The 25,111-nt window shown below is 43.5% G+C and overlaps 2 protein-coding genes across 9 annotated transcripts in view; one reads left to right on the top strand and one right to left on the bottom strand.

Moving 5' to 3' along the window:
* Positions 1-25,111, top strand: part of RECQL5 (RecQ like helicase 5) — a 58,594-nt gene that overhangs the window by 21,253 nt on the left and 12,230 nt on the right. For 4 of the 8 annotated variants that reach the window (XM_048819237.2, XM_075119270.1, XM_048819238.2 and 1 more), the window contains 2 exons: positions 22,133-22,240; positions 22,693-22,920. In XM_048819237.2, the coding sequence (XP_048675194.2) occupies positions 22,133-22,240; positions 22,693-22,920 (336 nt within the window). Of the gene's footprint in view, positions 1-4,318; positions 4,421-22,132; positions 22,241-22,692; positions 22,921-25,111 lie in introns of those variants that run through there. The other 4 variants (XR_012664909.1, XM_075119271.1, XM_075119273.1 and 1 more) reach the window with 4 other exon arrangements.
* On the bottom strand, positions 427-15,094 carry SMIM5 (small integral membrane protein 5). Its single transcript, XM_048819247.2, has 3 exons — positions 14,537-15,094; positions 3,498-3,635; positions 427-1,745 (listed from the first exon to the last, which is right to left on the bottom strand). Exons 2-3 carry the CDS (start codon positions 3,622-3,624, stop codon positions 1,627-1,629), a joined length of 246 nt encoding a protein of 81 aa, XP_048675204.2. The 5' UTR covers positions 3,625-3,635; positions 14,537-15,094; the 3' UTR covers positions 427-1,626.

Below are 25,111 nucleotides of genomic sequence, written 5' to 3'. Positions count from 1 at the left end.
TTCCTCTTTTCATTGCCCCTTTCTGCAGAAGTGTCAGCCAGTGTTAAAAAAGCACCATATTCAAAGCTTTGTAACTGAGACCGCCTTAGCTGAACTCTGGCACTGTAGATGTGTAGTCCATTTGGCTGTTTCAATCATAGTAGTAAAAATGCAAAATGCGAGTAGAAGATGCTTTATTTACACTCTTAACTCCAAGTGAGCTTGTTTTAATTTCTCTTAAAGGTGATCAGTTCATATTGTGGCATAATTGCTTTCAGTTTTAAAAATTAAACCCCTTTTAACTAACGGATTACTGAGAAAGGGGAGTAGTTTTTCTACTCCTTTCCTACCCTTAATTACAAATGTTGGGCCCAATTCTGCAGCCTTTCTACATGTGTAACTTCCATTTGAAGGTCACTGGACTATAAACCAAATGTACACAGTGGCTGCAGTGTTGAAAAGGTATTTATTTGCACTTGTTAACTTTAGCGGTACAGTTTGCTCGGCTCCAGTTTGCTCCACCACTTGTCATGATGCCATCTCTCAGCTGAATATCCTGAATTAACACTGCCCTCACTGTATATTCGCTCTCTGAAATTCATGTGTGTATAAATATACCTTAAACATTTGCTGCCATTAATATAAACTACACACATGCCTTTTTTAGTGCAGGAGCTAGGCATGCCACTCCCATGAATAATAATGGGCATTTGTACATCTGCTTCAGTGCCCCATTCACTGTACTGAACACTCACCCTGCAATATGCAGAAAAAGCAACACTTTTTCACGGAAGAGAAGGATCTAAATAAAAAGAGGGTTTTTTTTTTAAAAAAAAATGATTACCGGCAGGGCAAGCAAACAAAACAATTTGTGTTAGGGTTTTCTCCTCTTGCCTTCATCCTTTAGTATACAATGGATATTGCACATAGTCTAATTGTTTTCCTCTTTGGCAGTTTTCTTGTCTTTGTAACACTGAGAAAATAAAAGCAGGGAGCATTTGATGCCAACTGTATTTCCAGTCTCTGAGCTCACGCACCAGCTGAAAGTCCATGTCATGCTGTGCTCTGAGTGGATGTCTGTTAAATTTCACGTACTCTACTACTCATGGTTTTAAAGACAGTAGGACAGGGAACGAAAAGCCGTACTTACTTTGGGCTTGATCCTGAGGGGTGCTGGTAATGGACATCTCCAGTGATGACAGAAGGAGTTGCTGGTGCCCAGCACCACCTCTCTGGATTAGGTCAGTTATCAAGAGAGCAGGGGACCTTCCTAACCCTGGGGCAGTCTGCATGTGGTCTTTGTCATGGTTTGCAGCTCTTTGCTCGCAAAGAGGGAGCCTGTTGGAATTTGCTTCTTGCCCAGCTGCAATGTTCGCGTTGGGGAAAAAAAGTCTGTTTTTGTGTCTGTCTATGGCAAGGAGACGAGGATGTCAGAATAGTGTTACCTATGTCGCCACATCACAGACCCAGGCAGCGATCATTGCAGAACCACCTAATCCATCTTATGATCCACTTTCCTCCTCTGCAGCATATTCTCATTCACTCCCACCAGCCCGTTCAGAGAGTTAGTGTAGAGAGTGTCATTCCCAGGCGATTCAGCCACAGTGGCTGCCTGTGTCCTCTTTCACTTTCTTCTCCTGATGCATTTCACACATGAGCAGTTGGCTGGATCTGGATCTTCCTGCCTCTCTGATCAGGGCCTCTGTTGCAGCAGCAGCGATAACAGCAACAGCTGCAGGCTATGGTCATCAGTGACAGCACAGTAACTGGAGAGAGAAATGGAGAGTATTGGCTTCTGAAAAGATCTTACAGGAATAAAAACACACTGACTTTGCGGTGCCTTGAAGAGGCAAAGTTTCCTGGAAGCTCTGCTGTAAATGTTGGATTTATTTCTGGGCAGGTGGAGATAGTACTTTGTGGCAAAAAACCCAACAACATTGGCTTATCAATACATGAGCGAATAACCTTAAAGCTATAGAATAACATTTATAATTACATTATACAGCACATTTAATTCCAAAGGATCTCAAAATAGACTGATGCAGTAATTGCACATGAAAAATTCCCACTGCCATTACTGGAAGTTATATACTCATAAGGCCTGGGGTATCAGGCCAAATGGGAATCCCTCCACCCCTCTCAGTACAGCCTCCTCTGGAGTGAAATGCATCAGTTGTGTAGTGCTGTGTGGCTTTAAAGGGTGGAAAGTGAGGAACAGTATTTCTTTCAAATGAAATTACAGGGGGAATCTTAAGGTATGCAGGAAACAGTTACCAGAGCTGGGATTTGTCTGTGAAGTCAGTATTATCATCCCATCTCTTAAGAAAAGTGACTTTAATGACAACAGGTATTCAGAACTTAGGGTTTTTTATTCCTTCCAAACTAGGTAAACTAAGGTAAACTAGTAGGCGCTTATATTTTTGCTAGTCATAGAATTTAAGGCTAGAAGGGACTCTCCGATCATCTCATCTGACCCCCTGTATTTCACAGGCCACCAACACCACCCAGCAACTATCTGTCCAAACTATATATAATGTCAAACATAGGGTTCCTTTAAAAACAAAGAACTGAACTGCCAAGATCCTGTTAGGGATGATGGTCAAGATGGCGATGGGATTATTACCTTTCTCTGGATAACATAACACCCATTGTGTTTGTTCCTTTAAGTGTAATCCATTGACAGGCTGCCAGGTAACCAGACCCAGTGGGGAAACCAGTTGTGTCTATGAGAAGTTGATATACCTGCTTCCAAATTCCAGCTGAGGGAGGGATCCTTTTGTGGTGGACACACGCCCTTCCCCCATGGCATGCAAACTCCCCCCTCTCCCTTTCACTCAAGGGTGCCTGCCTTTCTTCTTCCTACTTTTCCACTGTTTTTTAAAAAAAAAACTCTCTCTATCTGACCAGACAGCTGTTTATTCCCCCTCCTCCAACACCAGTTACTCCATGACAGGTGACTCCGTGAGCTAACCTCTTCCAGGGGGAGGCACTCTTTCTGTTCACACCAGGAAAAGAAATGTGTCCATACTACAGTGTGCCAGTTTCTAGGAAGCAGCAGTAATGAGGGGCAATCCCAGAGTTGAGTGTCTTGTCTGGTGGCAAGATACACTAATACCATTCTTCACAACCGCTCTCTTTCTACTCCTCAAAACATTTACACATGATGTGACTCTGGGATTTACTCACAGTGATGGCAAGAGTACTTCCCTCCGGATCAATGTTCAGGGGCGATGGTATGGAGAAAGCTTGCACTGCTGCTCCCCATGCTATATGTTATGTACATAAACAGGAATGAATTCTTCAGGGCCATCAGTCTGGTCCTATCCTGACTGCTAAAATTCACTTCAATCAGAATGGATTTGTGGGAGAAAATAAGCTAGAGAATCACATTCTTTAGAACAGCAGCAGAACACACCTGCTTTCATCAAAATCATCAGCACAGCCTTCCAGCCTACGAGATCTGAGAGGTTCATGCAACAACAAGCACATTGGATCCTAGCACTGTTCCATGTACTTACTGATAAAGAAGAGGATAATACAAAATGACACTATCTCCACAGGTTCAGCCTTGGGCAGCTTCTGGAGCTTAAGCAGGAACTTCTCACCAATGGTCTGTATTTCGTTCAGAAAGCCTTCAGAAGACATCCTGACCAGCACTGTCCAAGTTGTGTTACATTGGAGAAAAGCCAAAGAAAGAAAGAGAGAGTGCGCATGAAGTTCTTTACTGTCAATATTACTAATGCTAGGGAAACAAACAGCCTTCTTTAGGGAGCTAATTTAGGATCACAAGTAAAACACGTTTATCCGGTCTCAGCCCTTGCTCCCAATAGCTAAGGAGGAGGGATGTTAAGTATCTGCATATCCTGACACTGCTTTATTCAAATCCGGAGCTAGCTGACACTCTGGCTTTGTATCAGATCAGTTTGTGGGTGTACTCTCCACCTGGGCTCTGCTTCACCGCTGTTAAAAAGCCAAATGACTTTGCACAGTTGGCCAAGGACAAAAATACAGTGTTCCCTCTCAGCCTGCTGTATGTGGGATAACATTAAAGCTGGCTAATAACCCCCAAGTCCTTGGCCAGCCATCTTCCACAAAGGGGAAAATTAGTTGTTGCTTTTCTTCGTTTTTCATGTTCTCCCAGAAAGTAAGCTGAGAATGTGTGTCCCAAATCATGCACATGATGCTGCATTCTGTGTACAAAATTGTCTTCCCCTGTGTAATGCAACATACGCTCCCTTTTAAGGTTTCTTGTAGCTCCAGCTGCAGCAAGCCACCTTGTGAGTGCTTCCATTATCATAGCACCCCTGTGTAATACTCCTATCATATTTCTGGTTTCCAGGGCTGGTGGTGTATGGTGATATTGTGAATTTTGACTGATCCTCGTCTATTTAGGAGACATGAATGCTTTAAGTTATACAGCTGACTGTGACTTTTGTACCTGGTAAGATAAATATAGATCTGTTTGACCACACATTTGTAGTAATGTAGTGACATATAATCTGGCTAGGGGATTTAGACTCCCACCCATTGGGTATATGGGCGGGAGGGGAGGAAGGGAGAACAAATGCCGCGGAGATCTATTTGACTTTAGAGCCTAGTGTAGATGATCCTTACTCCCATTCCTCTTGTAATTCCATCAACTATGAAAAGGCAATTTATTGTCAGGAGCTGAAAATACTGTTGATAAAGTTATATTTATATAAGGCAACATTTTCAAAGCTACCACTCCAATTGTATCCATAATATTTGCAAGCCTGCTCTTTTGTGTGATCAAAAACTTCTTGTGTCTACAAATGGATGATCTTGCAGTGTTACTGGAGAGTGATGTAGGGTGCTGTTTTTAAGAGTTTGCCTACTCTGAGAAAGTAATTTGGATTACGGGAGGGTGTGAATTTAAAGCGGAATAACTATTCCTGATTAACTGTCTGCATGGATGCTCCTTATTCCAGAATGAGAGTGCCTTATTCTGAATTAGGATAATCCACTTTTCAAAGCAGGTTGGCTTGTCTACATAAACATTTAGTTCACGGCAGGCTGGGGTGTAAACTACACTGCACTAGCTTGCTGTGCTATAGGAGTCTGTACAGCCTCTGCTGATGTGCACTAACCGTTCCTTAATGCGCTTTGATCTACTCCCATGTCAAAGCAGGGTATATCAAAGCATAGTAGGAAACAGTTAGTGTGCTTAGTAGGGTTCACACAGACACTTAGTGCACAACAGGTTAATGTGGGGTAGATTTACACCCTAGCATGCGGCAAGCCAAATGTTTGTGTCAGCAACCTTAAGCTAAACAGGAACAACTCACTTTAGTCTGGAATAAGAGCATCAGAGCATCCATGCAGGAAGCTAATTGGGAATAGTTATTCCAGAATAGTTTTTCTAGATTAACTCCCCATGTAGACAAACCCTGAAAGGTGTCCAACTGCGTTAATGTTGTAGCGTGTATAGTATGAACAAAACTGAGTTTAAGTTTTCCCATCATCAGTTATTCAACCCATTGTGCCTATTATTATCATAGGCTGCTTAGAAGCATACAGCTTGTTAGACACATGCAAAACCTTGTGTTTGGTGTGTGTTTGGACCCCCGACTGAGTTAAGGTTCTTATGCCATCGTTCAACTGAAATTTCCTGGCTTGTTTAAATTCTATTAGTTGACGCTATTTTATGGGAGTCCTTCATGGTGCAGTTAATTTCTGCCTTTAGTGGTGACATAAAGGAAACAGAGATACAGAAAATGCTTCATAAATAAGACAATCAATTCACTGCTGCACTTTCTGCTTTGGTTTGCACAGTGGATGCTCTGGGTTCAGCCTTCAGTACATTTAGAACAATTACTTGGGAGAGATCTTGGCTCTTTCTTTGCATGCTGGGTTTAAATACTATACTGCCAAGCAAAACAGTATATTTTGAATGTGGATGCAATCCACAGGTTTGTTCTTTTAAAAACAAGGCTACAGAGTTTATGGGGAGGGAAGAGTCAGAATCAGATGGGTTCTTTGGGGCAGGGGGAAAAAGGCAAGGTGGCAAGAGAGGCCAGGTCCAGTAGGAAGAGTGCTGCCAGGTGCAGTGGAGCACAGTTGTAGCCTTATGACCTGAAATGATGTAGCCTGATCAATGTAATTAATAAATCTATAGATTACTAAGAGTTCCCAGGTTTCAGAGTAGCAGCCTTGTTAGTCTGTATTCGCAAAAAGAAAAGGGAGTACTTGTGGCACCTTAGAGACTAACAAATTTATTTGAGCATGAGCTTCCATGAGCTACAGCTCACTTCATCGGATGCATTCAGTGAAGTGAGCTGTAGGTCATGAAAGCTTATGCTCAAATAAATTTGTTAGTCTCTAAGGTGCCACAGGTACTCCTTTTCTTTTTAAGAGTTCCCAGTTATCACTTTGAGGGTTGACGGGTTCTTGTCCTAAGATCAGGCCCAGTGTTGTTCAAATTATTATGTAGTTGGGAACAGTGCACAGTTGCAACACTCACACTATAGGAACTCTTCTATATTTACCAATAATTTTATTAACATTTAGCACAGTCACAAACACTCCAGCCCAGTAAGGTAGATAGAGATACTACAGAATGTACCTCTGAACATCCATACACTTACACCATCCCTTGCAGACCAACCTGAAATGTTAGTCATCATCTTCCTCATTACCTTGCCCCACATCACCAGTGGCCATCATTCTGGCATCTCCCACGGGCTACATCTTTCTCCTACTGCTCATAGGCTGGGATGCAAATTTTTTAATATGTTACGCTGACACCACTATGTCTGATTCTTATTCAGTTGGGGTTTCTCCCCTCTTCCTTATTTGTATTTCCTTACCTTGCTAATGTTTGGTGTCCTTCTCCTATAGGTTAGTGTATCAGTGATCTCAATTTGTTATCATATATGTCAATTCGTTGCCTTGGCACCCTTATGGTTCAGTATGCGCGGTAGCTTATGTACCAGTTATCATGTACATCAATTCATCGCTAATGACATTCTTGTGTGGGATTTCCCCTTAAACACTCTCTTTCAGCTTACCAATCAATACTTGGGGTTTTCCATTGGGCCGTTTACCTGTGCCAGAGTTTATAGGCCTCAAGCCTGATGATAACTGCGGAAGCTAATGTCTTATAGGATACAGGCCTGTAGGTTCCTTGCATTACTGCTGAATATAATAAAGGCAGAATGAAGGCAAAGCCGTGAATATAATAAAGGTAAGCTAACCCTATAGGCTACAATGGCCATTGCACAAACCAGGGTTAAATATTTCTCTCCAGGATTGATCTCCATGCCTAAAGCGAACTGTTCCACTAGTGGCTTTTCTTCCACCTCACGCACTGTTACAGGATTCTATGTCTGTATGTCTCCGTTTGATTTCCAGTCCAACAAATGGAAAGTGTGAGGAGAGGCAAAACGGTCTGTGCTCTCTGATCGTTGCTTTAGAGGTAAAACACTTTGTGTTTCTGCCTGGAAGATCCCACAGCAAACAGTCTGTCAAAAATGTTTTTGTGCCCTGCTCTGGGCTGGGGAGTGAGTTGCTAGTATGATATGAGCTAGGCCTCCAGAGTTTTGGTGTGAAGTGTAGGATTACTGCTGTAGCATGGGTGTAACACTGTATGGCTTAATGTAGGGTTCAGTCTGTATAGTTTGACCAGGATCCTGGCTTGACTTTCTTTCCTCAGCAATGGGTGTTCTGTTGGTCAGGCTATCTAACACCATTGTGGGTGAAGGAGTCTGATGTTTAAAAGTTGCAAGGAATGTTGCTTGTTTATCTTGGTTTGAACACTCTACAGGGAGAAAGTTTGAACTGCAGTCAGCGATGCAGTATCTGGCTGCCAACAAGGGAGTAAATACCTTTCCACTCTACTAAGTGAGATGCCAGCTCCAGAAACTCGCAGCGTTTCAGGATTTATAATCGCGGAACCAAACAACTTTGCAGAATTCCCTCTTCCACTTATTCTCCTCCCTGCCTCCATTCCCCCCCCCCCCCCCAAAAAAAAAAAAAAAAACCAAAACTGTCTGTCAGTCTTCCATTCCACCAATTATATAAATTGTTTGCTCAGAACTAACCTTGGACTTGATCTTACTCCCACCGAAACCAGTGATAAAACTCCCATTGGCTTCAGGGGGGCCAGGATTTTTCCAGGATTAGCACATGGGAAGGACTGGGTTCTATTCCTAGGTCTACCACTGATTCACTTTGTGACCTTGAACAAATCACCTAACTTCTCTGGGCCTCAACTTCCTTATTTATAAAGCAAGGGCAATGATACTTAGTGACATCACAAAAGAGTTATAAAGATTAATTCATTTAGTACACTTGTTTTTCAAAGAAGCTGCAGAAGACCTACAGTAACAGATGAAAGGTGGTACTGAGGATCAGGGCAAATTATAATTATTAAAACAGACACTTCTCTGTGAAAGATACAGTTCCATTACTCTGTTCTTGTTTACAAAGGAAAGTAGCTGATGTTATTCTCACTCCGTTACTTTACAGCATTTCAGATGATAAGAAGAAACCAGTTTGGCCGCTGGTGATCTCTGTATGATACTGGAGATGCAGTCCCCATCTGGCTTGAAGTCCCCACTTTAACTGGCAGTTTACTTTCCAAGGATAGAATGTTGTTGGGGGTTAGAGAAGACAACTGGAAATTGGGTTCCTGGATTCTATAGCAAGCATAGCCACCAATGGACTGTTTAATCTTGGGCAAATCAACCTCTTCATGTCACAGTTCCTCCATCTCTGTGTATCTCTTTGCAGCTGACCTCCCTCAGTAGTACATTCACTGGGAACAGGAACATGAGAGCAGGAGCCAGTGCTCTTCTGGGAACAGGGGCAAGACTTTGGAGCTCATTACAGGAGAAAATCAGAATGTCCACATTTCCTGCCTTTGCAACACGGAGTAAAACGTCTTATTATGACTGGGCATTCACACAGCTGTACCTAAACATAGTAAAGAAGAAATGAAAAAAGGTGGGGGACGAAAGGGGAGAGAGGAGGAAAAGAGAAACTTAAACAAAAATCAAAGCAAACACCACCCTGAACTGCTTCACAGCAGGCAGCTTGGAGCATTCCCTCTAGCCTGCCATGGCAGTCGGAAAGTTATGGTTCCAACCATCTTTTATTCTGACTGTTCATTTCTGAGAAATTCCTCTTTAAAGCAACAAAACCCTACATTGTAGCCAAGGGATTAAATCTTCAGATCTCCTATTCACACTGCAGGGAAGTGAACTGAGTAAATCAAATCTTTAGATCTCCATATTGTTTCAGAAGGGAGGTAGAACCTACCATGAGCTCAAGGCATTAGTCTTGCTTGGAAAGAGAACAAGCACAGTAATAATGCAGAAAGACGTCCATTTGGTTTGCAGCATGTGGCTCAGCTGCACGGGTCAGGTTATTTTAAACTAGCAAGGCACTGCCTGTGTTCAGGGCTCTCACAGGTTACTGATTAAGGTTGAGGTGATGCCTAGAAAGTACTACCTTATTTTTTTTTTTAACGCAGATTCATCCTACAGTGCCAGTTGGGTAAAGCTGTGCAAATTGCCATAAATGCCCTGGATGCCAAATCTTTCCAACTTGCTTTAATAGACTACAGTCATATGGTACCTAAGTAAGTGGCCTGAGTTTCAGCTGATGAGCACCTGCAGCTCTTATTGATTTGATTGGTAATTCTGGCTATTCGGCATTTCTGAGAATAAGAACATTTATTTAGGTGCTTAACTTTAGGCACCTCAGGTTGAATGTTTTGGCTAGAGCCTTTTGGGACTGAGAACAAGCGGTCTGTGTCACATCTTTGACGTCCTTTGTAAGTTGGCTATAGCGCACTGCTGGACCTTGACCAAGCATGAAGGCTGCATAACGTAGTCGACTTTCCATAGGGCCCAGATTCTGGTATCTGGCTTAAACTGGTTTGGTCTCCATGAATGAATAATTTATTTGTGGAATGTATACAGTTTAAACACCCTTCCCTTTAACAAGATACACTCCTCTTCTGTGCTTTCATCCTCTGCATGGAGAAGTAGGTGTGTTGGAGGGTGGGAGGGCAGGTGAGGCTAAACTTATTGTTGAGGACTAAGCCATGGGTTAGTCATAATGCTGGTGCTGTTTCAGTAATGTATGTTTGCATAGTGAGGAAGAGAGAAAGAGAGGAGATGATCTTGTGGTTAGGGCACAGGACTAGAAGTCATGAAACATGGGTTCAGGCTAGTTCTGCCACTGATTCACTACGTATTTTTGGGTAAGTCACGTAAGTACTATGTTCGTCAGTTTCCATATCTGTAAAATGGGACAATGTTTAACACAAATGCTTCTAAAGGGCTTTGAGCTCTTTGGATGGAAAGTGCTATGGAAGGTGTATCACTATTATTTTATTCCGCTGTTTTTGCAGTAATGAAACAAAATGAAATAACCTTTGAACTACATATACTTCATAAGTGTGCAGTCGCTGTACCACTGTTTAGGATGAAAGTAAGCTTATTTACGCCCACTCCCTGTCATTGCCTAGCCACATGTTTACACAGCGCTAGCTATTTTTATTTCTCTTGTCAAAATCCTTCTAACTAAATAGCTTCAATGTCCTCTTGCAAGCAAACCTTTCTAGGCTTTTGTTGTTGCTGCTTTCTGAACCCTGAGATGAAGTTTTGGGGAGTCTGTTGTTAGCACACGTAGTTCTAATGCAGCACTTCCTAGTCATGTTGATCTTTGATTCTGCCCGAAGACCGGCATCCTCTTCACCTCCGATCCTACAGTGGCAGCCATTTGAGACCTCACAACTCAACAAGAGGGGCCAGGGGTGCAGCATGGCGGGCTCCGGGGGACTACCTGATGCTCCCAAGCAAGGAGTTTGTCTGTTGTCACACACTTATCTCTGACTCCATTTTAATGTTTTCTTTAAGATGTTTTCTCAGACTTCTTGTCTGCAGCCATTAACGCAAACATTGTGTGCTATGATCTGTCCCCATCAAGTCACACAAGATAAGCAGGGTGAGTTTGGTCCAATACTGGAATGGTAAACGCCCCTGGAATGCGTAGGAGCTGTAGGAAGGTAGAGTTGGTTGCTTGGCAGGGAATCTGCCAAGTCCACCCCAGCATGGTGAAAAGAGGTGCTATACTGCTGAAGGGGCTGCCCTCCCAGTGAGGCTTAAAACGAAGGTTCTGACTAGTGATCGCTTTCTCAAGAGTAGGTGTTCAGCTGTGGTGTCGTGGATTAACTCTAAGTGTGGTAACTCCTTCGTACTCTACTGAATTACTGCTCTGGCTTCAAATGGATAAGATCTTCTCCACTTCCGTTCCTAAACTATCGTCATGTTGCCGTGCATTGTTAAATAGTAGCTGCATTTTGGCAGGAGATGAAATAATCCCTGTATATGATTTATGTATTAGTTTAAATCTGCAACATGCTTTAAGATTAAAGGGATTATAGAAATAGGGGAAATCCACCCGCGATATTGCATTGTTACTGCAGCTTTTGCTGGCATGGATGTAGTTGACCAACCGCATGATCTTCACAACAGCCCACAAGCAAGTCTTGTGTCCATAACAGGAGAGGTCAGAACCAGTGAGGCCAATAGTTCATTCACTGGCAGGAAAAAATAGTTCCCAGCTCTAGAGAATTCAGACTTTGCCCACATGTGCACAAGCTGGTAAATTGTGGTTCAATTTCATGGGAGAAGAGCTTTGACCTTGTCAGCCAAGGTTGAAAAATCTGAAGCCCTCCCCTCCAGATTATAAAATAGAATTGATTGGGTACCCAAATAGTCAAGATAGCCTGCAGTCTAGTTTGTCCACTTAGTGGAGCCAGGTTTCCCAGCAGTAAAGATGCCCCAGTCCTGCCCAAACCACCTCATATTTAACTAATGTGAGACAGGATCATGGGAAGGCATTGAACTCCCTGAAATATCAATCAAGAGTCTGAAATTGATATTGAGACCGCTGAATCGGGAACTTCTATAAAGCTCTTAAGAATCCTCTACCCTTCTCTAGCACATCCCATCTGAGAATCGTAAATGAATGAAGCGCCTTGAGAGAGGTCATTATTATTACTCCTGTCTTACAGATGGGAGAAACTGAGGCACAGGGATTGTGACTTGCCTGCTGAAAGGACAAGCTGTATTAAAAATAAATCTGCGAATAACAAGTGGGGTCTCTGATGTTCTGTAGTTACTGCTGCTTGGGTCTCAGCTCTGTAGTAGACTGAGGAGTAATTAGAACAGCTATTTTCAAGGACAGCTGACAGAATGAGATGTACCATGTTTGAGTGTGTGTCCAGGTCTATGAAAGCCCAGTAAATAGCCACTTCAGGAAACACAGGTTTTCTGCCAATCTCAGTGCCATATGCCTCATCACAATATTGGGAACACATTCTCTAACTGCTTTCCATTACACCTGGGTCCTTATTTGCACAGCGCTGTCCAGAACTCAGAAATTGAATGAATCCAGCTTGGGTTTTGAAATGTGCCATTTACTCCTAACCAGAATGCCATGCTGGCTGTAGGGACCTGGAAAATCCAGGAAGTTGAAGCACCTACATCTGATCTCTTGAAAGAAGCAATTTAAATGATGGGTGAAGTGTGAAGCTTATGAAATTGATGGTGTGGGAGGAACGATTGTACTAGTTTGTGTCAAGTAAGGGCATGGGCAAGAGCTGCCCTTCCTTGGCACTCTTAGCACACCTCAGTTTTGACTAGCAGCTCCCCTGGCTATTCCAGTCCTGCGACTGTCCTGAGCAAACTCTCAGTTGTGGTGGGTTTGTGTTGCAGACTAAAATCAATTGTTTTATCACTTTTTTTTCCCCCTCCCACTTGCTTAGATTTAAGCCTCTGCTTTCTAAGGTGAATGGCTAGTGTACTAACCCATTGTACACTTGGCCTCCAGCAAAGGCCTTTCTATAGATCTGTCATGTTTGATACAGGCTAAGAGGCCTCTGTGCTACGTGACAGCAGTAACGTAAACCATGCCTCTGCCTTCCTACTTCCAGACACACGTTTCGTATTGCTTATTTTTCCTCCTCTGCTGCTGGATAAGCCCCCAGTCATAACCCTTTAGGATTTTCACTGCAAGGAAAATTTGGCCTGTTTCTCTCTCTCCCACTTTTGTCCTTGTTTTTCTTTTGCTTTTTTTCTTCTTCTTTCTGTTTGGAAGCCATCTGAACTGTAATGTTTAAAAACAAATGTAAACCACAGACCCTTCAAGGAACCGCTAATGAGTCTCTGGAATTCAGACTAGTTGGGAGAGGAGGAGGGCCCAGTAATTACTGTGCTATTACCCAAGTGGTTCTGCTGTATTCTTTGCGTGACAGGCGAGTGGTAAGATGCACCACCCTTTCCAAATAAGCAGGATCCAAAGGGAAATAGAAGGAGAGGCTGAAAGTACTTGATCCTTCACATTCCTATATCTGTGCAACATATGGGGAGAACTGGCTTTCTGTCTCTCTTGCTGCCTGTTTGTAAACAGCTGAACTTTGAGCTCTCTCTGGAGAACGCACCAGTTGTTAGCTCAATGCAAAGGGTTACAAAATCTTCCAAACAGCATTGAGAAATAATTGGCTTCAGATGGGGAAAACAGAGGGGTTCATGGGGTTACATCTTTGGCAGTGACAAATGGTGAGTGAAGGAAAGGGGTGGGAGGGCACTTTGGTAGCTAGAAGCAAGGCTGGCTCAAGGTTATTCTTGTGCGTTTGGGACTCTTTCTCCTCTGTTTCATTTCCCTCCCTTGTTGATCAAAATGTGCTCAGACCCCACAGCCTCATGTTAAGTAAGACATGGGCTGAGAGACCTGGTGTTCTCTGCCAGAGCTGTGGGTTTCTGGTGCTGTTTTGGACAGCAGACCAGAATCTGCTCCTGCTACCATTGCAGATCTCCATTTGGAAGCTGTGTAAAAGCTTCCCCTTTATTTCCACTGGGCCCAGACGTTTATATTAATTTGCACAGTAAGCTGGTTTCTCTGAATGGGTTTTGTTTTCTGAGCATTCTGCTTACTTCAGGGTTCAGGGGATAAAACTCAGCACCAGCTGAGAGCTCTTCTAGGTAGAATTCTCTGCTGTGGTTTGACATACACTTGCCAAAGTTGGTAGCTCCCACTGAGCAGGGAGTCACCAAAGCTGCTGGCTAAACTAAGTACTCACACATGAAAACACATGTGCGAAGAATGCCCTGTGGCAGATCCTGCTCATAGGAAGGGCCAAGTTCTGCACTGACGTGCACTCCCTGTAACTCCACTGAAGAAGTGAACACAGGATACAGCCCTTTAAATGCTCGCGAATCAGCTAAAAGTTACTCCCTTCTGCTTCAAACTGTTATTGACAATGTATGTGATAAAAGTGAGCAGTAGCTGCTTTCGGTACACTCTGTTGTAGCACAGCTTTCCTGACTCCTCAAAGCTTTTGGCTCTCACCATCCTCCCCCCAGTGTCCTTTGCAACCAAATTCAGGCTAGCAAACCCTGTTCAATGGCTGAGCACAATTTGCCATGCAAACAGCTACAAAAGCTTGAGCTACTGCTGACTAGCTGAACCCTCCTGCTATTGAGATGCTACGGTGGAATGAACCCAGGCACCAACCCAGCCTTACCCCAACAGTGCCGCAGGACTGTCCTCCTCCGCCTGTTGTTGTTTTTCTGTCTTCTTAAACTTCACGTCTCTCTCCCCCCATCCTGCCCCTCTCTGGCTTGGGGTTCTTTCCTCGCTTGGCCCCTCTCCACTCTGCTGCTGACAGCCAGCTGCTGTCTCTGCCTGAGCTCTTTTTTTTTTGTTGTTGGTCGTTCTGGAGATGTGAGGTTTCGTATTACATGTGTGCTGGGGAGGGAGGCGAGAAGTGAGCACAAGCAGAGCCTGGCAACTGGTACTAACTGTCTAGAGTGGAGCCCACGGTGCCAACACTTGTTGGAAACTTCCTGTGTATCTTCTTGCCAGTGAGGTCTCTTCTTTGTTCCGATTAATGACGGCTTTTGCTGGAGTAGTCTGGGTTGGGGTTATATTGATTTCCTTTCAATAGTTCGGTTGCATGTTAAAGCAATTAACTTCCTTTATGCTGTCCAGTTTCCTGCTGGCTCCCAATGGGGAATGGACTGTTCTCTTGTGTTCTTTGAAGAAGCTGGGAATAAAGGGGATGAAATGACAATGCCATTTCCTTTAGGAAAGAAGGATGATCTTGTGGTTAGGATGTGGTGCTCGGGGGCATGAGTCGTGTGTTATTTTCTTGGCTCTGCTATGTATCTGCTGTGTGACCTTGGCCAAGTCATTTAACTTCTTGATGCCTCAATTTACCCTTCTGTATACTGGGGGCAATAATACCTACCGGCCTCAAAGGAGTGTTGACGCTTATTTGCTACCAGTACATTGTTCACTCTGCTTGTGTGTGGTACCCATAAGATCTCCCCTCCCCCATTTTTTTCCCCAGCAATTGGCAACTAGCTGTACAATTTGTCTTACTGGTTTTTATTAATTCATTCCTGAGTTGTCATGATGGTTTGCTCCATTCAAGGGGACCTCGCCTCCCAAATGGTTGGGATCCCTAGTTCAGCAGACCTGGCATTCCTCCCTAGTGTATCTCACTGGAGATGCATTATCTTTTCAAAGGCAGGTAGTAGCTATGCTAAGATAAATGCACCTTTCCCTGGTATTTTATCTTCCCTCTCTAGTTTGAGATAAGGTGCTGAAACATTCTTCACTGGACAAGAACAGTGGCATAAAGAAAAGAGAGGCCAGGCACTGAACTCTGATGAATATCCTCGTTATCATCATGTCTGCAGTGATCCGGTTTCACTAACATTTCGCATCATGTTACTGAAATTTCAGTGTTAGCTTTTCTTTCTGTCCCTTAACACAAAATTGGGGTTTCTCAGTGAAATGAAAGGTGACTACATTTAGAAAAAATCGTCATAGAGTCAACCTATGGAACTCTCTGCTGCAGGGAGAGAGAGAAATACTGTGGCTGAATTTTTAAAGGGCTGGATAATTTCAGAACACTTGTGACAATGCAGTCTGAGACAATGGGTATAACCAAGTCTCCTGCTTCAAGGCAAAAATGAACTGCTTGTGGAGCCAAGGAAGGCTATTCCGCCATGTAGATCATTGCACAACTAGCTATGTACTGCAGAACCTCGATTTTTTTTACAAACACCAATCTCGTGAACACTAGTTATACGAACCCTGCTTCGCAGCCGGGGGAATAAATCACATAACACAAGTGATGTCTCTGAGGAACAAGTCGTCATTCCTTCACACTTTGATTCCTTCAGTGCACTGGAAATTTTTGTAGTGGCTTGAAGGAGAAGAAGAAAGTGGTACAGTGCATCATACTGCAACTTATGCACTGTACCTGCTGCAATTGAGATGTTTGGTTTAATGAACTCTTCAATTTTGTGAACCACTCAATTACCAGTTTGTTTGTAAAGTAGGGGTGTTGTTGTATTTTATTTGTTTTGCCTTCATCTGAAGCATTAAGGTTTTGGCTGTTAACAGGACACCAATGGCTTCAGAGCTCCTCCGTTCTTTGCCACAGCATTCCAGGGCAAAATCTTGTTTGTTGGTATTAGGGGGTTAAATGTACATGCAAACATCTTCCCCTCCCTCCTAACCCTGTCACTAAAGCTCTGTGAGGGGAGGGAGGGAGGGAGGCATGACCAGCCACTATTATATGCTTCACTCTTAACACCAAGAGGAGTGGTGTGTGTTTGACTAATAAGAGAATAATGCCTTCACTTCTTTCTCTCTTTGAGAAACAAAGAACTGACTCACAGAAGGCCTTTGACATTTCTGTAATGGTGCTGCAGTGGCAGGACCCGCAGCACCCTGCCGTTCTTTTGGAAGGGTAGGGGGAGAGACTCAAATGTGTCTCCCTTTTTTCCCTGGTTGTGAAAGAACTCTTTCTCTGAATTCAGGACCAGAATGAGTCAGTGCTGCTTTGCAGGGGGATAGAAAGCCATCTTTGTAGTAGCCCCTATTCAGCTTTCAGTGACCTGGGCTCATAGTACAATTAATTCACTGTCCCAATCCCCTTACCTGGGTAGTACTGTGTTCCTTCTGACTTCAGCACGCACGCTTGCACTGAGCTTGTTTGGAGCCTGCTGCTTTAGTTTCTTCACCAGCTCTTGGCTGTGTTTTCTGCTTGGTAAATCAAAACCCCTGGGCTGCAAGGGAGTTAATGAATAGGCAGTCATTATGGACTCTTAACAGAGTCTGTTTGAAATGCCTGGAGCCAACAGATACTCTGCTGGATTCCTTGCCATCTTCTGGCCAGGAATCCAGACTTAACCCCCGGCTCCCGCGCCCTTTCCATGCACCTGTTTGTAGATGTCACCATTCAGACCTGCCTTAAAAAGGTAGTTTCTAATGGAGGAAATACTTCTTTTCCCTCTATGACCATTTTGCTGCTGAAGCTGCCAAGCCAGCTGGAGTGCTTTTGGTAGAGAAGACAAAATGGCCCCGCTCAACCCTCTAATAATAGAATAGTTGTCTTCTAAATTTGTGTTTTAGTTGCAGAGCCTGTTAGAGGCCAAGCTCAAGTCTGCTATGCGACGCAGATGCCCTGTGAAGTAAGTTCACTGAAGTTACATCTTTGTAACTGACAGAAGAACTTGGCCCAGTGTTGTCAACTGTTTGAGGAGGTTATAACTTTAAGATGAGACTTGGCATCAAGGGCTAGATATTCAAAAGCAAGCCATGCATCTGAAATATATATATATATATGAAATATGTGCTGTGTAAATACATTCATAGTATTTATATTGTATGTGTCCAAAATGTGCTAGACACAATAAATCAGATACTATATACAAATTAATAATAAGCAGTTAGCCATTAATCCATTTCCATGGTCCGGCTGTAGTAGATAGAAGTGGTGCATGTGTGAGAAGGGAGAAAAGAACTAAAGTACTTCAATTGTATGCTCGCTGGGGCAGGGAGCATCCTTTTTGTTCTGTGTTTGTACAGCACCTAGCACATAGGGGTCCTGGTTTGTGACTCAAGCTCATAAGCAGGATGGTAATACAAAAAACACACAAGAATAGTAGGGGGGATTTTGAGCAAAATCCCTGCAACTGTTGTTGATGTATGGGAAAGTGAGGCACTTGAGAAAATGTTCCCTGTTCTAAAAAAATCCCAATCACACCTTTTTAGACTTGGCAAAAGCAGGTCTATGAGAAAAGTAGCAAAAATGTAGTCCTCACTGAGGGCTGGTGTCTGCTTGATTTAACAAAATTATGGCTATTTGAAAATTGTGCCTCGAGAAAATGTCAGTCTGCACTTCACTGCTGCCCGTGTGTGCCCAGCTAGCTAAGGGCAGGTCTGCACTGCAGCTGGGAGCAAGCTTTCTAGCACAAGAGACAGACAGACGCTAGCTCTTCTCAAGCTAGAGCACTAAAAATAGCCATGTAGCCAGGGGTAGCATGGGCAGCGACATAGGCTAGCTACTTGAGTACGTACCTAGGGGATCCAGGTGGGTTTGTACTTGGGTGTCTAGCCTGAGTCACTGCCCATGCTACCCCCAGCTACCCTACTAATTTTAGTATGCTAGCTCAAGCTGAGCTAGTGTGTGTCTGTGCTCGGACTAGGAAGCAGCCTCTCAGCTGTAGTGTAGATGTTTCCTAAGTGAGCACTGTTTGCTTTTAAGGAACTTCAAACCCTGTTGTTGACACTTGAAAGCCCTGCAAATAGATCTTGAATAGGTTTGGAGTAAAGAGCTTATGGGGGAGGGCATGAAAGCTCTGGAAGTCAGATTTCCTCCAGCCTCCTATGACCAACAAATAAATTAAATGCAGGATCACAAAAATTAAGGTTCCAACATCTATGTTGTGCCCATGTTCTCATGTTCCATTCCTGTTTTTCTTATTAAAAATGTGTAGCTTAATATGTTACTCCTTTGTGATAAAATTAGGGCTGTCCAACGATTAAATAAATTGTGCGATTAATCACACTGTTAAACAATAGTGGAATACCATTTATTTAAATATTTTTGGATGTTTTCTACATTTTCAAATATATTGATTTCAGTTATAACACAGAATACAAAATGTACAGTGCTCACTATATATTTTTTATTACAAATACTTGCACTGTAAAAACAAAAGAAATAGTATTTTTCAATTAACAAGTACTGTAATGCAGTCTCTTTATCATGAAAGTTGAACTTACAAATGCAGAATTATGTACAAAAAAACCTGCAATCAAAAATAAAACAATGTAAAACTTTAGAGCCTACAAGTCCACTCAGTCCTATTTCTTGTTCAGCCAATCACTCAAACAAGTTTGTTTACATTTGCAGGAGATAATGCTGCCTGCTTCTTGTTCACAATGTCACCTGAAAGCGAGAACAGGTGTTCTCATGGTACTGTTTTAGCTGGTGTTGCAAGATATTTACATGCCAGATGCACTAAAGATTCATATCTCCCTTCATGCTTCAACCACCATTCCAGAGGACATGCGTCCATGCTGATGACGGGTTTGCCTGATAACAATCCAGAGCAGTGCAGACTGACGCATGTTCATTTTCATCATCTGAGTCAGATGCTACTAACAAAAGGTTGATTTTCTTTTTTGGTGGTTCGGATTCTGTAGTTTCCGCATCAGAGTGTTGCTCTTTTAAGACTTCTGAAAGCATGCTCCACACCCTTCCCTTTCAGATTTTGGAAGGCACTTCAGATTCTTAAACCTTGGGTCAAATGCTGTAGCTATCTTTAGAAATCTCACATTGGTACCTTCTTTGTGTTTTGTCAAATCTGCAGCGAAAGTGTTCTTAATATGAACAACATGTGCTGAGTCATCATCTAAGACAACTATAACATGAAATATATGGCAGAATGCAGGTAAAATAGAGCCGGAGACATACAATTCTCCCCCAAGGAACTCAGTCACAAATTTAATTTAACGCATTTTTTTTTAATGAGTGTCATCAGCATGGAAGCATGTCCTCTGGAATGGTGGCCGAAGCATGAAGGGGCCTACGAATGTTTAGCATATGTGGCACGTAAATACCTTGCAATGCCAGCTACAAAAGTCCCATGCGAACACCTGCTCTCACTTTCTGGTGACATTGTAAATATGAAGTGGGCAGCATTATTTCCCGTAAATGTAAACAAACTTGTTGTCTTAGTGATTGGACTGAGTCGACTTGTAGGCTCTAAAGTTTTGATTGTTTTGTTTTTGAGTGCGGATATGTAACAAAAATAATATACATTTGTAAGTTTCACTTTCACGGTAAAGAGATTACACTACAGCACTTGTATGCGGTGAATTGAAAAATACTGTTTCTTTTATCATTTTTACAGTGCAAATATTTATAATAAAAATCATAAAAAAGGGGGCAGTGTACACTTTGTATTCTGTGTTGTAATTGAAATCAATATATTTGAAAATGTAGAAAAACATCCAAAAATATTTAATAATTTCAATTGGTATTCTATTGTTTAACAATGCATTTGTTGATGTAATCGCAAACTGCGATTAATCATGATTCATATTTTTTAATCGTGATTCATTTTTTTGAGTTAATCGCATAAGTTAACTGCGATTAATCTACAGCCCTAATTTCAAATACTGTGGGTGTAGATTCATCACTCCTACTACGGTTTGTCTACTCTAAACTGTATCATGATATATATATTTAATGTGATCCTGTGTACTATCTGGGAGCAATTTGAGGGCAAACGCAAAGCATGGGCTTACAAGGGATATAGAGTTTCCCTTAAGAACATACTTTGCATTCTCATACACACGTGTAGAGCTTGCTTGCTTTGTAGTAGGTGATTTTTTTTAAGTGGGTATTTTTAAATCAAGCCTGTTCTATGTAAGAGTTACATCACTATTTATTCAGGGCTCCAAGTAGTAGACACTACAGATATGTTTAAGACAAGACACTTGCTAAGAGCTTACAGTCTAAAAGACAAGGGGATACAATATGCTTGGAAAATGGAACTAGTTGATGTTGGATATAGATCTTGTTTCACTTGTTAATTTTTTCTTTAAATAATCCCCTTTTCCCCACCTTTCCCATCAGCCCTGGCACACTTGTTCAGTTATTGCAATGCTAGGTTTCAAAAACAGCCTCATTCCCCGTCATCTACCTAAAAAGAGGACTGCCTGGTTCTGCCCTCTCTAGCCAAATCAGATGATGCTTTCACCAGTTCAAGCATGGGGTGCTTTTGGAAGTGGGGGTTTCTCTTGCCCCTGTAGTTACTGAGCACATATATGTATACTGTAATATAGACACATCTTGAGGAGCTAAACTATCTGCCCTGGAATATCTGGCCACCACTGTTCCCTCTAATCTGTGTGCGTGCGCACGCAGATCCTAAACCACACGTGCACGGCAAAACACCGCGTGCACAGAAGCACAACAATTTGCACAGAAGAAATTTTTTGCGCACACGGCCTGTCAAACATTAGAGGGAACATTGCTGGCCACCCTCACATGCCTGGTTGCTAGTTCAGTATAACTGGTTGGGCAATATTGTCGAGCAGATGGCCTGGTTTTCATTGCTCACTAACATGCCTGTGGAATCCTTGTGGAGATTTGGCCATCTCTTTTGTCCCCCAGGAGGGGTATGTCTGCTCTCTACCTGGGACTGTGCCTCCCAGCCTAGGTAGACAGACTTGCGCTTGCTCGGCTCAAGCTAGTACACTCAAAATAGTGGTGTGGACCTTGTGGCAACTCGGGCTTGACCCCCCAGGGTCTGAACTCAGGTGGCTAGCCCTAGTCTTTGCCAGAGCTGCAACATCTAGACTGCCACTAGCTCAAGCTCCACTAATGCAAGTGTCTACCTGTGCTGAGAGGCTCCAGCTGGGTAAAAGCACGAGCCTATCATCCTTTGAATTACCACTGTGATCTCTGTAACGTAAAATAAATGAGAAGCTCACCAATGTGTGATCTGTGGACATATCCCAAACAGTGAGGGTCTGTGCAGCAAAACTGATCGAAATACATGTTTATCTCAGAACCCCAAACTGATCAAATGGCTCTAAAATGGAACATGTTTATCCGAGAGACCAGAACTAGTACAAGTGTAGGGGACCTCTCTGTGAGACTGACTCAAGGCTGTATCTTGTGGCTCAGCTTTGTCAAAAGTCCATAGTAAAACTTGTGGGTTTTCAGTCAGACTTACCTTAAACTTGGTAGTAAGGTGTTGACGAATCCACGGCCACAATGTCTCTGGCTCTTCCATTGTTTCAGCAGCCTTTGCGATCTCCCTGGTCCAAATTCAGAACAGAGTAGTCTTTGGAGTATGAATAAACGAATAGGCCTATTTTCCCCTTCCACTGAGCGCTCCATACACATAGGGTAAGTGGAGCTGAATTTCTGCTTGTGCAGCGTGTTGGGGTGTGTGGTAACAGTGTGTGTAACCTGGGGGTTTGGGGTGGCTGTCTGTTTGCAGTGGCATTGCCTTTAACGAGTGAGTATTCAAAAGCGCCCGATGTTGGCCTGACCGTGCTCTTATGGAGGTCAGTGTAAAACTCCCCTTGACTTCAGTGGGGGAGTTAGGTCAACGCTGAGAGCTCCTGAAAAGCCCAAAACAGATGAGTTTGGGACAGCCCCATGTTGCCCTTGCTGTGGTGATCCTCTTCTCCCCTCCCCTCCCCACCCCACCCCATGTTGCAGATTTTATCTGCAGTATTAGGTATCTTCCGAGACTGCTTTCACCCCTTCCCTGCCCCCCCATACTTTACCTCCCCCTTGCAGTAATTGTTCTCCCATCAGCATGTCATTGTTACCTTCTTTCTCTCGTCTCCTAGATGTCGCCATGCTGCCATAGCAAAGTACTTTGGAGATGTCACCCCCCCTTGTAACAAGTGCTGTGATTACTGCAAGAACTCAGGAGCAGTGAAAAAGCAGCTGGATTCCCTGGAGCTTATCAGCAACAGCTGGAGCAGAACCTGCATTAGACCCACAGGTTCCTCTCGGGACACCTATGACCCAGAGCTATATGAAGGAGGGAGGAGAGGCTCTGGAGGCTTTAGCAGGTTCGGATTTGATTGCTGAGCCTCCCAGAGACTGCGGCGTGTTCTGCTGGGGAGGGTGGAGCTCCTCCTCTTTGGACTGCCCTGCTGCCAGCCTAGCTGCTCCTAATTTCAGCAGATATTTCTGTGTAGTATTTTCCTCTCACTTATGGCCTCAAGGCCAGGAACTTTTTTCCATACGCTGTGGCTGGCTCAATCAGATTCATATCCCTGGGAGCCAGAAGCTGTCCTCAGATCATCTAGACCAGGGGTAGGCAACCTATGGCACACATGCCAAAGGCGCCACGCGAGCTGATTTTCAGTGGCACTCACACTGCCCGGGTCCTGGCCACTGGTCCAGGGGCTCTGCATTTTAATTTTATTTTAAATAAAGTTTCTTAAACATTTTAAAAGCCTTATTTACTTTACATACAACAATAGTTTAATTATATAGTCTAGACTTATAGAAAGAGACCTTCTAAAAGCATTAAAATGTATTACTGGCACGCAAAACCTTAAATTAGCGTGAATAAATGAAGACTCGGCACACCACTTCTGAAAGGTTGCCGAAGCCTGATCTAGAACAATTGATGATCCCACAGAATGTAGCTGGTTCAAGGACCTGACCTAAATTTTGCATCTGAGCTGGGAGACGGAGGAACTAGACTTTAGAGAGACTGTAATCAAGTGGCTAGCTCCAGACTTCTCCTGGATTCTAGTCCTAGCACTGACTCACTAACCTAGGGCAAGTTGCTTAACCTCTGTGTCTCCGTTTCCCCTTATCTGTAAAACGGAGATGGGTGTTGGGAAGTGTGATTAAATTTATATAGTGCTTAGCACACTTGGATGATGGTGCTATACACATGTGGGATGGTGGTGGTTGTGGTATTAATAATAAATTATAATAATAATAATAATTTATTAATTTTTCCCCAATCTGTAACTCCTATTTTGCATGGGGATTTTGTGTTTGAAAGCAAAAGGCTGTTAGCATTGCTGGGCTACAGCCATCATGTGGTCAGACACGGTGCAAGCTTCTCTGCACACTTCTACCTATACAGCTCTGTCATGATCTGCAGCACTGACTGCCGTTCTAGCCTTCTGCTTCTACAGGTTGACACAGATTGGTAGCTTCATTCATCAGATGACACTGGCAGTGGGATGAGGCCAAATTACTAGTGACCCTGAGCTGTACGGTAACTCCTCGCTTAATGTTGTAGTTAAGTTCCTGAAAAATGCTACTTTAAGCAAAACAATGTTACGCTAATCCAATTTCCCCATAAGAATTAATGTAAATTGGGGTGGGGTAGGTTCCAGGGAAAATTTTTTTGCCAGACAAAAGACTATATTTTTATATCTATCTATCTATATATATATAGAGAGAGAGAGAGACACACACACACACACACACACACACAGTATAAGTTTTAAACAAATACACAGCAACGATGATTGTGAAGCTTGGTTAAGGTGGTGAAGTCACAGGGTGGGATATTTCCCAGGGAATGCCTTACTGCTAGCACTCGGCTGAGCCCTCAAGGATTAACACGTTGTTAATGTAGCGTCACACCCTACAAGGCAGCATGAATGGAGGGAGGGGAGACAGCATGGCAGAGAGAGACAGAGACACACCCTGTGTGTGAGAGAGATGCGCATTGCCCCTTTAAGTATGCTGACCCCATTCTAAGTACATTGCCTTTTTAAGTAGATCAGCAAGTTGAGACAGCAGCTGCTGATAGCAAGCTCCCTCCATCCTGAGCCCTGTCATGTCCCCCTGTGCTCTGTGGAGATGAGGTACAGGAGTGGGGGGAGGGGGACACCCTGACATTAGCACACCTCTGCCCCCTTCTCCCCCCATCCCCCCCGCAGAGCAAGCAGGAGGCTCCCGGGAGCAGCTCCAGGGCAGAGGGCAGGAGCAGCACACGGCAGTGGGGGTGGGACAGCTGGACTACCCAGCAAATGGTAGCCTGCTGGGCGGCTGCTGCACAGGGAACTTAGCGGAGCGGGGAGCTGGTAGGGGGGCTGCCGGTCCACCCTGGTTCCAAGCCCCCCCCAGCTCACTCCAACAGGCTGCTCTTCCTGCAAGCAGTGGATAAAGCAGGTGGCTGCCAAACAACATTATAAGGGAGCAACTTTAAACGAGCATGTTCTCTAATTGATCAGCAAGGTAACAATGAAACGACGTTAAGTGAGGAGTTACTGTATTGGAACCCAG

This window comes from Caretta caretta, chromosome 14 (genome assembly GCF_965140235.1).
Source record: "Caretta caretta isolate rCarCar2 chromosome 14, rCarCar1.hap1, whole genome shotgun sequence".
NCBI lineage: Eukaryota > Metazoa > Chordata > Testudines > Cheloniidae > Caretta > Caretta caretta.
The sequence above is the reverse complement of the archived record's forward strand: the minus strand, read 5'-3'. Positions and strand labels throughout refer to the sequence as shown.